At 37.3% G+C, this 14,417-nt stretch overlaps 1 protein-coding gene across 3 annotated transcripts; it reads right to left on the bottom strand.

Moving 5' to 3' along the window:
• Positions 1–802: 802 nt before the first annotated feature.
• On the bottom strand, positions 803–9,542 carry LOC116267560 (probable inactive leucine-rich repeat receptor-like protein kinase At3g03770). Of its 3 annotated transcripts, none has more exons than XM_031649361.2 (8): positions 9,370–9,542; positions 5,677–7,392; positions 5,400–5,533; positions 4,498–4,738; positions 4,198–4,406; positions 3,996–4,045; positions 2,086–2,197; positions 803–1,233 (listed from the first exon to the last, which is right to left on the bottom strand). In XM_031649361.2, the coding sequence occupies exons 2-8, from the start codon at positions 7,058–7,060 to the stop codon at positions 994–996; spliced, it is 2,370 nt and encodes a 789-aa protein (XP_031505221.1). In that variant the 5' UTR covers positions 7,061–7,392; positions 9,370–9,542; the 3' UTR covers positions 803–993. The 3 variants fall into 3 exon arrangements, with proteins under 3 accessions (XP_031505221.1, XP_049931182.1, XP_049931183.1); XM_050075225.1 differs by having other exon boundaries at positions 5,677–7,331; XM_050075226.1 differs by lacking the exon at positions 803–1,233 and adding an exon at positions 1,240–1,726.
• Between the last annotated feature and the right edge of the window lie 4,875 nt (positions 9,543–14,417).

Here is a 14,417-nt window from a genome sequence, read left to right as displayed (position 1 = left end):
AATAATTTTTAAAGGGCACTAATATATATATATATATATATATATATATATATATATATATATATAAACAAAAAAAAATTACCCTGAAGAATCTCTAATAAAGGAAAAAAAAAAACAAGCATTTTATAGGTGTGTGTGCAATTGCCAACAGCTGCCTTCACCTCTGCTCGCCATCAAACGCTTCCCCGCCAGGCCTAGTTATCTCTACAGGAAGGCAGATACGCAAAAAGGTAAAGACTATAAAGATTAATACAAAGCCAACTTTTTTTTTTACATGAAAATGGACATGGATGCATGTGACAATCATTACCACATTCAAATTCAATTACTAATTGAATGCAAAGTTTTTTTATCAAATCTAACTATAGTCAGATCCAAACCCGAACTCTAAACTAAAATATCCAAATAATTGACATCCCCAAAACTGATGGTTGACTCTTCTTTCAGGTAACTACTGGCAACGGATTTTCGAATTTCATTGACGATAAAGTTTAGTCTGCTCAAAGTTCAGCAACGGGTTGGGTTCATGTCACATGGGGTCTTTACCAATCTAATTTCCTAAATGAAGTCAGATGCAAGTTCGGAACTGAGATCTGATTTTCGGCAACCGAACAAAGGCAACTCCCTCTCCCACACACGCACACACATACATCGCTAGCTTTAAACATGCAATGTAATGCCCAACAAATTCCATCTGACAATACAAACAAAAAATCCCCTCAACTTGCAAACAACCAGAAGTCCAGCTGAACGCTCCGGACTGGGACTGGAAGTAAAATGCATCGTCGCCGTCAAAAGAATATAAACTTGGAAGGCTGCACTTTGAATTTTCAAAGAATTAATTTCCGACTTCCTCCAGAGTGCATATATGGAGGCTAAGTTACATTGTACAAACCCACGAAGAAACACTTAAGTTACTGAACATACATGGGAAAGCAAGAAAAAACCGTAAGTTGCTCTTGATATTCATCCACCAGATTGGATCGCTATACCTTAGATGTGCAAATCCAGGTAGTCTTCAACATTTGAATTGGTAGTCAACCCGTCCTGTACCTGAGCTGAATACTGTAAATGCCATATAACATCTTCTACTGAGGGGCGTTCGCTCATCTCCTTCGATAGGCATTTTACGGCAATGTCAATCATCGTTCTTAATGATGCATGGGAACAGGAATGATGAATTGATGGGTCAATTGCTTCCCTCAATGTTTCCGCATCTGTAGTTGAGCTTATCTGTACCCATGGAAACAACATCAATCACAAGTTCAAAATGTCAAGTTAACTTAGTATTCCGAAGTTATAAGTCATTAAATAGGTTGGTTTTTCTGCTGTCTACCACCACAACTTATGGTTCAATACGTCAATCCAAGCTGCAGAAGATGAAGCTAGTCCTTGGATCATTTGAACACTTTCAATTATTTCATGTGCTAAACTTGAGTCAAACATGATATTTACACCATTTTCAGTGAACTCCACCCGTTTGCCTTGTGAATTGGATTTCATCATCTCAGGAGTAAATCCTATGTTTTTTGGAAGTGCTTAAATATTTTTCGCACGGAAATTGTGAATAACCCTCCAGTTGATGTGAGATTTGGTGAGCAGGTTCACACGAAAAAAGACTGCAAGCCACCGCACCGTATCAAGATTCAAACCGCCTCTCTCTCATGGGCAAACTCATGCGCACACATTATGCTTCCATGGGGCTATTTTGTGTTTTCTGATTCCACTGAATCAAGAACATAAAAGTCTTTAAGACATATGCAGTTGACAGAAAACTATCAGATGGACATGAAATTTACACAGGCAGAGCATATTGATAAGAATCAATCGAAAATTAGTCCATGACAATGCTGCCATACATAATGGCTGTATGTGTTCTTTGCATTTTAAGTGCCTTGATCAAAATCCAGGAGAGCACAAATGCAATCATGGCACTACAAAATTTTGACTATCTTGAACAAAAATAATAAGAGAAAAAAAAATTAGAATCACTTGATCAATGAAGATTTGGGAACCAGAAAATAATAGCAATATATAGGAATCAAGTAGACGACAAATATTAAAGCACAGATTTGTAAATATTACCTGATTTTTCAATGCATCCAGTTCACTTTGTGTACTAATATGCCTGCCAATAATAAGCTCCAACATAACAATGCCCAACCCGTAGATATCTGATTTCTCTCCTTGTTCAATGCTGCAATTGGCATCAATAAAGCAAATTAGCAAGTGGCCCATGGCAAGTGTTACACAAAAATAAAAGTAGACATAAGTGTAGTCTTAGCAAAATAGGGTTGCCTTCACAGATGACAGTTTCCTTTTCCTTTTTATCTTTCCATTTAGTTGAGAAGTTTTATTGTAAAATTAAGGTAAAGGAATCACAGAAAAGTACATGCATATACATATACATACATGCATGTACATATATATATGTAGGGACCAGTCAATCATGCTTTCTATTTTATCTTACCTCTGTATCTACTGGCTCCCAAGTACCGAGTGCTGATTTTTACAAATCCAACCAAATAGATGGATGTAAAATCTAAAATTTATAAGACAAAAGATAACAGTCTTAGCTTTCTTAGATCATAAAAATCCAATTTAAATATCAAATTTTACAGATCTTTCATTCATATATTTCCATATATTTTACATTTATTTATATAATTAAATTTACCAAAAATGGCTTTAAAACATTGGGACACACACATGCAGATGGTGTATTTGGAAGGCACACTATCATGTGTAATGATCTATCCAAGAACTTGGTATGGCGGATCTCAAGCCAGCTTTGATTTGCAATAGGAAACCAGAATATATGCCTAGCAACGTATTCACTCCCTTGGAATCGGACTATTCTTGTCTCCATCCCCAAACTTAAGATGTTTCATCCTCGAAACTTGCAATTTAGGTGCGCTGTTTTTCTGTATCATTTGCTAATATCATCTTGATCTTTCTTGTGTATGTAAACGATTCCAGATAACAAAAATCCTGAGTACATTTCTATTTGTATTTGTTGGTGCTCTGTCCTCTGTGTTTATTCTGCATTCCCCAACCATGAGCATTGTTTATATTAGACTCCTCAACAGTTTTTTAGTGCATTATTGGCTTCACAACAATATGGATAAAAGAAAAACATACCCAAGAAGTTTAAGTAGTTGACAAACAAATGCACAACTCAGCCGACATGGATGAGGAGATAAGCTCACTAAATTGCAGGCATGGATCCAATTCCTTTCATTTTTAGTTAATTTTTTTTTTATTTAAGATAGATTCTATGTTAATAAAATCATTTGTCTATCTTGTGCATGAAACTGATTCCCAAGCATTTTTCTCTGTGTTTGTCCCGCTCTGCATTCCCCAGTCATGATCATTGTTTATATTACTCTTCAAAAGTTTCCGGATGTGAAATAGTGGTTTCACAGCAATACAGAGAAAAGGAGTCCACACCTTAGACAGTTGAAGTAGACAAGGATGTGCATAACACATTTGAGGAAAATCTCATTAAATTGCAGATGTGAATCATATTGGTTTGGTTACCATAAGTTGATCATATTGGTTTGGTTACCATAAGTTGCATCAGAAATGCTTCTGAGATTGGCACTGTTTTAACCATCAGGTTGTGCCAATTTAGAGACATGAAGTTATGAACTTTTGCATGACCCAAACATCATGCTGTTTATCAGGATTATCAGGGAGATCCAAGTGTGGTTTCCATCAGAAACCCTAAAAACTTCCTGTTACTCTTTTAATAGGACTATCTTCCAGGTTTAGATTTTGAGTCTTGACATCAGAACTGCAACCACTCCATCGTGTAGTGGAAGTACAGGGAAAATCACACCCCTTGTTACTGGTGTCCCATGAAACTTGATGCCTATCTCTGTACAGCAAAGGATGGATCCTTTCCCACACATTTGTTTCCCAGTCTTTAATCGATGGAAGCTCAAACTTGTGTAATATGTTTTAGAAAGACATTCATTCATGAGGTTAAATACCTGGCTGGTTGAAGAGCCGCTTCTGATACATTCAGAGGACCTGAACCTACCTGTTGCCAAACTGAAGTCAGTAGCAGTTTCTGAATACTGTCGTACCAAAAGAACAATGATAGACAAAATCCAGCATAAGGAAGTATCGTCCAGGAAATAGAATAAGAGAAAGCAATATAAACCGAACATGGTAAATAGCATTATGCATTACCTTAACAGCCATACTCTTTGATGGCATGGGCAAGTTATATTTACTAATTTTCGGCGTGAGATTATGGTCTAAAAGAATGTTTTCAGCCTTCAAATCGTTACCAAAAACTCCAGGTACGACTCCTGTGTGCAAGAACTTGACACCCCTTGCAATACCCATTGCGATTCCTACTCTTTCTGGCCATCTCAGCATGTCTCCTTGTCTCCCATCTGCGACATGGTCAAATCAGGAAAGAACATTTTAAATATTGAAAAGCTTAATAAAATGAATCTGAAAAAATTCATTAATTTTTTTCCCTACCATAGATAAGGCTACTTAGTGATCCATTTGATATAAACTCAAAGATGAGATACACCATCTCCACATTCTGGCTATCCATATAACAGACGATGCAATGACCAAGGATGCTGACCAAGTGACGATGCCTTAGTTTGGTGAGAGGTTCTATGTATTGCATTAAGCTTTCTAGTGTGTGCTTCTCCTTTAATCTAAAGCTTCTCACAGCTACCAACGAGCCATTGCCAAGTCTGCCTCTGTAAATCTAGAGTAGCATTTGGTACATCTTCAGTCAGAGAAATTTTTTAAATCTAAATATCAATGTTGAATTGTAGTAAAATGCAAATTTTCCTAGGGAAATATTAATTTGAAGAAACCACATGCAAAGGGTAGAATAAAGGAACTCAGACAAACTATATAATAGCACTCAATAGCAGACTTGGAGGCTTAAGAGCAGCGCAGATATGGGCAAGCACATGAATACATGCACACAGAAATGCAGATTAGGTACCAATGGTACTCTATTACAGAATCAAGAAAAGTTTTCCTTCGAAGAATTTGTTTAGGGAAATTCTTGAGGATTTAGTGAAAATGACAAAGAAAGAGAGAGATGATCTTCAGGAAGATACATGTAACACATGTTGCTAGTTTATCGTTGTTTTAAAAGTGCCTCACATTTACTGTCACTTAGAGTCATTTGCATTAAAAGGTGGCCTCAAACAGAAACAAAATGAAAACCACCGTGGTATCCACAAATGAAAACAAACTATATGTGGGTGTGTGTTTGTACAGTTTAAAGCAAAATTTTTAACTTATCCCTGAACCATTGGGTTTTTCAACCAGATGAAATCTTTCATAAGATAGATATTTGATCCCCATGACAAGAAACACGCAGCAGAGATCAAAAGCAATATGAGAAGGTATACCTGACCCTGAGATCCTTCGCCCATAAGATTTGACTTATCAAAGTTGTCTGTTGCTTCTTCAATCTCCTCAAGGGTGAAAGTCCGATAAGGTGGCAGACCAAGAGGACCCAACCTCATAGTGTGGGATATGTATTCTACAAAACAATAATTAACGTCAGTTGCTCAAGCAAAAGACAAAGAAGGAAACAGGAAGTGCAGGTCCAAGTAAATGCAGAATTAATGAATATTAATTTCATAGTTTATTATGATTAGAAAATAAGAGAGACATGAATCTTACTAGAATTTGACAATAATCTTGGAGGGAATCCTGCTGAAGCAGTAATAACTTTAGTTTTCTGTCGCCTACTGTTAGGGGCCTTACATTTTCTAAACAGCACAAGCATCAGGAAACCTATTATGACTGCACCTGCCACAATGCCTCCAGCAACACCCAGTAGAAGTATCAATTTGTTGCTTGATGTTTTCTTTTTGAGCGGAGGTGGAATTGCAGCCAAAGCCGGATTGCTGCAGAAAGAATACTGATGCTGATATTTAGAGGTGTTATTTAGACAATTCCCTGAGTATGAGACTGTCGTGGATGAACTGTTCCGGAGACAGGTGGGTAATACTCCGGTCAAAAGATTGTTAGATATATCAACAAATTGAAGTTTGGCATTGCATTTCATGTGCACAGGAAGTAGACCAGTAAGCTTATTTCCGCTCAAGTTCAGATATTGAATTGACGGTAAAGAAAACAATGGCAGCAAAATTGGCCCAACAAATCTATTGAGTGAAATATCAAATGACTCCAATCGATCAAATGATGCAAGTTGAGAGGGAATGTTGTATGTAAACAGGTTCCTCTGCAATGAAAGTTTGACCAAATTGTTTCCTAAAGCAGGGAATTTAGGACCAAGAAGATTATCACCCAAATCCAGAACTTCGAGATTAACTAGGCCACTTAGATTTGGCACACCTCCAGAGAGACGATTCCTTGAAAGAATCAACACTTTCAGGTTCTTTGAAGTCCCCAACGTTGATGGAAGTGAACCATTCAACGCGTTATTGCCCAAATTCAAAACAGAAAGTGAATTGAGGGAGTTAACCCATCTTGGAATATGCCCATAGAACATATTGTTGTCTAAAGCAAGAGTTTGTAGACTTCTCAGCAAAGAAACTCGCATTGGGATGTATCCATAAAGGAAGTTTGAGCTCACATTCAGCACTTGAAGTGATAACAAAAGGCTGATCCTTGTGGGTAAGGTGCCCCATAAACCAAGTGAAACAAGTGACAGTGACTTCAAACTTGGAAGCTGAGAAAGTGTAGCAAAAAGAGAATCAATTGAGAACTCAGAAGACAATGTTTGATAAGAAACTGAGAAGTTTTGCAGTAACTTTGAGCCAGAAGAAGCTCCTTTGTTTCCCACAATGCTCAATTCAGTTACTGAAGCTCCGGAGCAGACAATAGTCAAAGATGAACTTTGAAAATCACTACAAAAGTTTGACCGATTGCTCCAACCACTCAACGCTGATGGGTACTCCAAAATCCTCTGAACAGTGAAGAGGGTTTGCACCTCAGAGTACTGTAATTGCCCATTGGAAGATGGAAACAGAAGCACGGCAAGAACAGCAAAGACCAAAGCAAATTCTGAAAAAGAAAAGCAGGTGATGTTTCTTCCCATTTCTGCCCTGCGAAGCCACTGTTGGTGAAACCTTTGTTCTCTAAAATGCAGTCGTTTAATCACCACGCAACCGAGGCTACAACCAACTCTACCAAATCTTCAGACTCAGCATTTTTCTCGGTAAGTTCGATTTAACATTACAAGACCAGAATGCCTGATTCCACTCCAGGACGACTAGAGCTGACGATAATCGAGATTCCACAGCCTTAACAAGAAAATCCCAGTCAAAGCATCTCCATAAGTTGATGACCTGCCCAGCTGGACTTGATTGCTGAATGGAAGATGAAAGGAAGGAATCCTGGCATCAGGTCTCACATGGTTCCTATTAAAAGCTGGAGAAGACGAAGGGACCACTTCATTAAGATTAAAAAAAAAAGGAAAAGAAAAAAAAAAGACTCTTGACCAATGGCCATCATGGTAGCCGAAAATGAAGATCGTAATTAAATTGGCGAAATATCAACAGCCCCAGGCATCATTCGTGTTCAAAATATTACAGTTCTCAACTTTCCTGATGGATTGATGACACCGTAATTACAAAATCTTCCACCGTAGAAATTTACGTACCGAAAAAGGGAGAACTTACAAACATCGCGTAAGCATTGAAGGAATTTCATTTTGCGAAGTCTCAAAATCGGAAACCAAAAGGAGAAGGTAACGTTTCGGACATAAATAAATGCTGAAGGAAAAGTCACCATCGTTGTTTGCTTTTAGAGGTAAAGCGGACGGGAACAACACAGGTCCACACTGGACGGCCTCTTATTTCTGGAACCTTGCCAACTACACGATCTGCGGGAAATAAATGACTTACGCTGACTATGAAAAAGAAAAAGCAATTGCTGCATTTCAAGTGAAGCCGCAAGTTGGAGTCAAAAGTGCCTTTTTAATCTTTCTTATCCCACTTACTTAATATAGGTTTCTATCCACTATTGAAGCAGGAATTCAGCTTATCCCGATAATCAGGATACGTGGGGGCATGCTTATGCAAAAACGACCTTTTGGAGGAACGCGAAATTAATATTAATTATGAAAACGTTAACTAAAAATTGCAAATTGCTGCAGAAAATTGAACAGAGACGAAGATAATCAGAGAACGGAACGAACAGTATTCCGTAAAAAATATAATGCATCAAAAACTCAATAATCAAATGCTGTTAACTAAGGAAAATCCAAGGAGAGCATATATATATATATATATAGATATCCTGTGTGTGACGCAGGAGTAGAACTCTGCACAAAAGAGATCCCTGCAATTGAAAATAAAATTCTTAACTATTTTCGAGATAGTAGAATACATGAAACCTCAAGGCTTAGAAATTAGAAATCAGCAGACCGAGAATGTTACAGGTTGGAATCTCTCAAAACACAGGGTCCCTGAAATTCATCATCTTTCGGGGATCGAAAGGAAGCTCAGGCATTAACAAGCCGAGATTAGGCTCGCGAAGGCGATTCGATGGACTATGGCCGAGAACAGAAGAACTAAAACGGCAAACTTAAATTTGAAAGAAATGTGGGGGAACATATGAGCAAATAAAGTATAAAAAATAGACAGGAAGACAGAAATTTTGAGAAGCTAAAGTAATTAAAAATGCAACTATTTTCAAAAGAAAATGCCAAATAAAATATATATAAATATTTTTTAGACGCCAGTGAACGCTGTTAAAAAAGGGAAAAGGCAGGACGCTGATCTTAAAAACGCATTACTCAAGAAAGCTTCTGAGTTCCTTTAACAGATATCCTTGGAGAGGAAAAAAACGCAAGGAGAAGAAGAAAAATGTCGGCTGAACCATGAACCACAAATAAAAGGAAAAATGAAATTGCAACACTAGAATCTCGAAAACGAAAATTAAGGCTCACGAAATAATCCAAAGAAACAAAAAAAATAGATAGAAAAATCTAGACGCGCGCAAGATTAAAAAAAAATGAAACGCAATTTTTCTTTTGAGACGAACAAACGACATTTCGCGACACTGAGCTTTGAAACAGAAATTAGTCGAGCTAAGAGAAGCTCACAAAATCCAGAAACTTCGTTAGGATCTCCCTGAAAAATATTAAAAAAAAAAGTAAAATGTAAAATTTGGATGCGAAGGACATCCATCATGAAGCAAACTTTGAAGAAGAAAAAACGTGTTCCCGAAAGTGTTTTTTTTTTTTTTTTTGCTGCAAGGAACGCATTCAGCTTGCAATCACAAAACAAGGACGTCTTTCCAAACAGCACAGGAACATCACGAAATGCAGGCGAGAATGCTTCTTCCAAGCGAAAAGAAAAGACAACAGATTCCAGAGGAAAGAAATGGAGAAGGAAAAAGCACCCGAACTAGAGTCGGTCCTCGGAGACGAAGAGGCTCAATGCCGTACAGCAGAGAACGAGCGCGATCTTCAGGAAAAAGCAGCTGCTGCTTCCTCTCCCGCCATTAAAGACAGAAGCAAGAGACTCTCTCCTCTTGAGCTTGGCGCGTCCAATTAATCGCCTGGGAGAGTGATGACGCAGCTTTAAAGCCGTAGAGAGCACTCCCAGGAGCAGATGACTGGATGAATGGGATCGGTTGTCCCTCCAGGTACAATTACCAAAACAGCCCTCAACATTTGCGAATTGACTGTACCATGTAAGATCGAATAACTCGGATTGAGTCGTTAAAAACAACTCGACTTGAGTTTTATAAACTAAATTCTTATTTTTGTAAATTTTTATTTAAAATGTTAACGAATAAACTGCTTCTTCAATTACTCCAACTTACAAATTAATAAAGAGCCAATCTTATTATACTGTTGTAGCTAGATAGTGATATAACTTATGAAAAAATGAGTATTTGTAAGTTTAAAGAGCGAACATATAATATAATGATCAAGTGTCATTATATGCATGAAGCACTTGGGAAAAAAAATTGATATGAGAGTAGACTATGTACATGTCGATTATCGATATGATGGCTAATGCTTTAACAAAAGAAATTTATGAAGAATTGTTCACTGATAGCTCATATGGGACTAAAGTATTAATAAATATTTGACAATGCAAATCCTAAATATGAAAAGCCTCGTAGATCTTGATCCGAATGAACAAATTGAGTTACATTGGAGAACCAATGAATGGCAAATCAAAAGTGTTAGAAAGAAGTCTACACTATGAGAGCAGTTTCATAGCCGAGCGGGAGATGTTAGAATATAACCATAAGCTATACCCATAATCAGTGGCGGAGCTACATATATGCTTGTGTGAGCAGTTGCCCACCTCAATTTTTCAGTTTTCTTTCATTTTTACATTAAAATCAAGTAAGTGCTCATTCAAGTATGAGAGCCTCTGAATCAATGCTCCTCAAACAAATTTTTTTTTTTTGGCTCTAACACAACCCATAATGGTTGAGAGATGCCAGTTTATCCATTATGAAGGTCGTCACGAAATTAAATAACTAATAAATATTAAAATTTCCTGACCCACTTCCAAGACTAGGCAGGAGGTGAAACCAAGTGCTGGGTTCGAGTTGTAGACCCATAGTTTGAACTCCAGCCACACTTAGACCTAGGCAAGACTCTAGACTAAGAATTGCAGCTTTCAACTTCATAAAGTCTACTGTCAAGAGGTGGAGTAGAAAGTGTTGGCTATATATATATAAGTAATGACTAAGGGGCACTAGCACATAGAATATGCAAATATGCAAATAGGTAAGGTCAACTAAGTATGTGAGTAAGTGGTTTTTTGGGACTGCGTGGTAACTGCCTACACATGCTTACAAAGAAATGTGTGGGTAAATAAAGGATTCTTATTAAGACTGTATGAGTAATAATGTGCTTTACTCTTATTATTGATATTTGAAGGGCATTTTATATGTAAATATAGAAAAAAAAATGTGATTTACTCTTATGTAAATAAAAGATTCTTATTAAGACTGTATGGGCAATTGCCCACACATGTCCACATGTAGCTCTGTCCTGTTTCGATTCGACATGATAGTGACAACACTAATTGCTACTAAACTTAGACATCCCTCTTTCCCTTCCTTTTTTTTCATTCCTAAACTTAAAGTATAATAAGAAAATTTAATGTGGCCGTATGCTATCGGCCCAATTACTATCTTTAGAGTGCTATCCTGGTGTGTCAATCGATTTTCCTTGGTTGAAAAAAAAACAATGGAAAGAATAAGCAAAACAAATTAAATATATAAATAAATAAATATAGTTGAACTATATTTCACCTGAATCCCAAACAAATCAGAATATTGGAGGCTTTGCTGTCAAGGGCTATTTGATGCACAGGAAAAATCCTGTGAATCGGTTGAAATGTGTACGGGTGCGTGAAATTTTACTATTTCACCCGACGATGAATCAAACGTCGTGAAATTTCACCCGAAACATCCTTCGGGTGAAATTTCATGCAAAAAAAAGTCGGCCCTGTAGGGCTCTCAAATTTTCCCTTCATTTCCCTGTCGACGCCCTTACCCCTCTCCTCTCTCACTGTCTCACCTCTCTGGCAACAGGATTCCTCTTCTCTCTCGCTGCATCACGCTCGCTTTGTTGGTTTTCACGTGGCAAGCAGGGGCGGAGGGAGGGGGGGCGCCCGAGCCATGGCCCGGGTGAGCACAGAAATTTTTTTTTTGTATATGTAAAAAATCAATTTTTTTTAGTTTGGCCCGACCCATCGCTCCTCTTGGCCTGCCCATGAAAAAAATCCTGACTCCGCTCCTGGCGGCAAGGAACCTCCACGTTAGAGCAGCTTTCTTAAGCACCACCCACAGCCAGGTCCTCCTCCCCATGTATGAATGTACGAAGCAAGAAACAAACAGATCATCTATTGATTATGGTTAAAAAAAAAAAAAAAAAAAAAAAAAGTAAAGAAGAGTTTTTACGGTCAAGCCATTCTCAAGGTAAATAAATATAGTAACAAATATTAAAAATGACAAAAAATAAATAAATGTATTGCACCGTTGATCGTGCTGAAATTTTGGCAAAAGTCAGAGGCTACTTCGGTCCTTTGACATCCTATTGACTAAAATACCCCTAAGGCAAGATAAAATATACTGTTGGTCCTCTGATTGGGGGTGTGGGACCCATCACGCCAAATGGGAGTTGTCGGCAAATGGTAATTTGTTAACGAGGGTTGCCGATGCAGACGGATCCGATATACTAACCGGATCCAACCGTTACCATATGCCCGCCCAAAGTTTTACGTGCAAACGGTTTCAAGTATCGACCATCGAACAAGAGATCGTTGGCCAAATTCAGAGTCAAGAACCAGTCAGATTCAGGTTTTCTTATTAAATCCAAATAATCAAAATTGAGATCCAAATCAAATCAAGTTGGCATGCCAATTAGGCTCCAAGTCGTATTGCAAGTTAAACACGAATCTAGGAAGTTCAAATCCAAGATCCAAACCAAGTGGCTAAAAGCAGGGGCACCAACTCGACTTTTTTGAGTATAGGAGTCCTTTGGTAGCAAGAACACTGAATGAATATTCTGTAGCTATAGATGTGCCCTTAAGATAATGACAGATTTATAGGATAAATATTTACTGAGTGTCCTTGCTACCAAACGACTCCCAAAGTCCCATGGGTGGAGCCAAGATAGGGCTGGTTTGGCCCTTGACTCCACCTCAAAAAAACAAAGAAAAAAATTAATTATACGTAAATTTTAAAAAATTTCACTTGTTCTATATAAAAATTTTGAAAAAATGATAGTTCGGTCCTAGTCAAAATTTAAAAACTTTAATTTGGCCCTCCTCATAAAAAATTTTTAGCTCTGCCCGCGTCCACTTCAAGTTTTACCAAAAAAAAAAAAAGAGATTGGCTTGATGCAAACTAATCTGATCAAGAACTATTGCTGCATAATGCTGAATTCAGCAAACATAGGTGCCAAGGTCAAGAGCAATATTATGAGTAGCTGACTCCATCTCCCAGTCAAATGACTCAAGTGAACATATGAATCCAACCATAAAAATTAATACTGAACTTTTAATTTAACTTTATAACATACCAAGTCATATTATGAAACTAGTCCTACATCAGCTGATATTTTACATGGGGTAGTGTTCATCTTCCTATCATTTCTTACCAATTTGGTGTACGTCAGCGTGACAGATGTCAATATCAATATTAACATTATTGGGGAGTACTAGCTTGAGGGTTTTATACAATAATTAAAAAAAAAAAATATTCATGCAAGAGCTTTGCATTGGAAATTTTCAGTAGAAAGGTCAAACTATAAAGCTACAGTTTGCCAAAACATAATTTTTTAAAACTTTTGTATAGACCAAATGAAAGCTTTTTAAAAATATATATATATGAAATTTTGATGGATGGTTATACCCTTATTGGCCCCTCCTTGCTCTGCCCCCGGAACCTGCCACTAACATGCTGTGGTATAGAACGAGTTAGTGGAGATATTGATAAATGTCAATGGCATATCTAGGTCAAATTCAAAATTTGATTAATTATATTAAGTAAGAACATTTGAGTGAGTTATATGTTGTCGTGTGCGCTCGACATTGTTGTCTGTAGGGGTAGAGGGAAGGGGGGAGGGGCGCCTAGGCCATGGCCCCACCCCACTTAATTGAAAAAAAAAATACATTTGAAAAAATAAAAACTTTTGGTTGGGTAATGTATTTTTTAGATTCAGATTTAGTTTGACTCTACCCGAATAAGTTCGATGGTTCAGTTTGGCCCGCCCCTAAAAAAAAAATCATGGCTCCGTTTTGATTAGCTAATTAAAAATAAAAAAATCTCATTAAAAATAACCTTTACATGAACATTAATGACAGTTTATGATGCAGAAAGGGTTCTTAAAAAATGATTGATGATGTTTTTTGCAATAAATTTGCAATTTTAAGTCATATGACCACATTCAAGTTGATTAGTGTTCAACGGTGGAAAATTGTTTGGTTGGAGCGCGTGAATCCAAGCGCGTCCTTCCCTTACAGCGTTTGTGTGGATTTGAGTGAATGTGCTCCTCGTGGTGCGGCGGATATATCTGAGCCGTATCGTCTTGGATGCATTGGGTGATTTTCACGGTGGCCCTGAACTTGTTGGTGGCCACATTATTTGAGTCGCCAGATATCAATGACTTGATTTCGTCCAAAAAAACGTACAAAACAGCATCATTTCGTACGCCATTATTGGCTCAATAATGTCTGCCTTATCCTTTTTATTGTTCTTGTTATATATATATATATATATATGTAAAGTTTTCAATAATAAAGTCACCACTCATCTAATACGACCATCAATTTAAGGCAAATCAATGGTTAAGAAAAAAAAATTGATTTTAGATATAGAAATATTCGTCACTTTTTTCTCTTTATTTTTTTTTTACCCGTTCATTATGTTGAATAAAACAAGACAGTTTAGATGGTTGTCTGACTTTAAAAAGC

This window comes from Nymphaea colorata, chromosome 14 (assembly GCF_008831285.2).
Source record: "Nymphaea colorata isolate Beijing-Zhang1983 chromosome 14, ASM883128v2, whole genome shotgun sequence".
NCBI classification, from domain to species: domain Eukaryota; kingdom Viridiplantae; phylum Streptophyta; class Magnoliopsida; order Nymphaeales; family Nymphaeaceae; genus Nymphaea; species Nymphaea colorata.
This window is presented reverse-complemented; position numbering and strand designations above follow the sequence as displayed.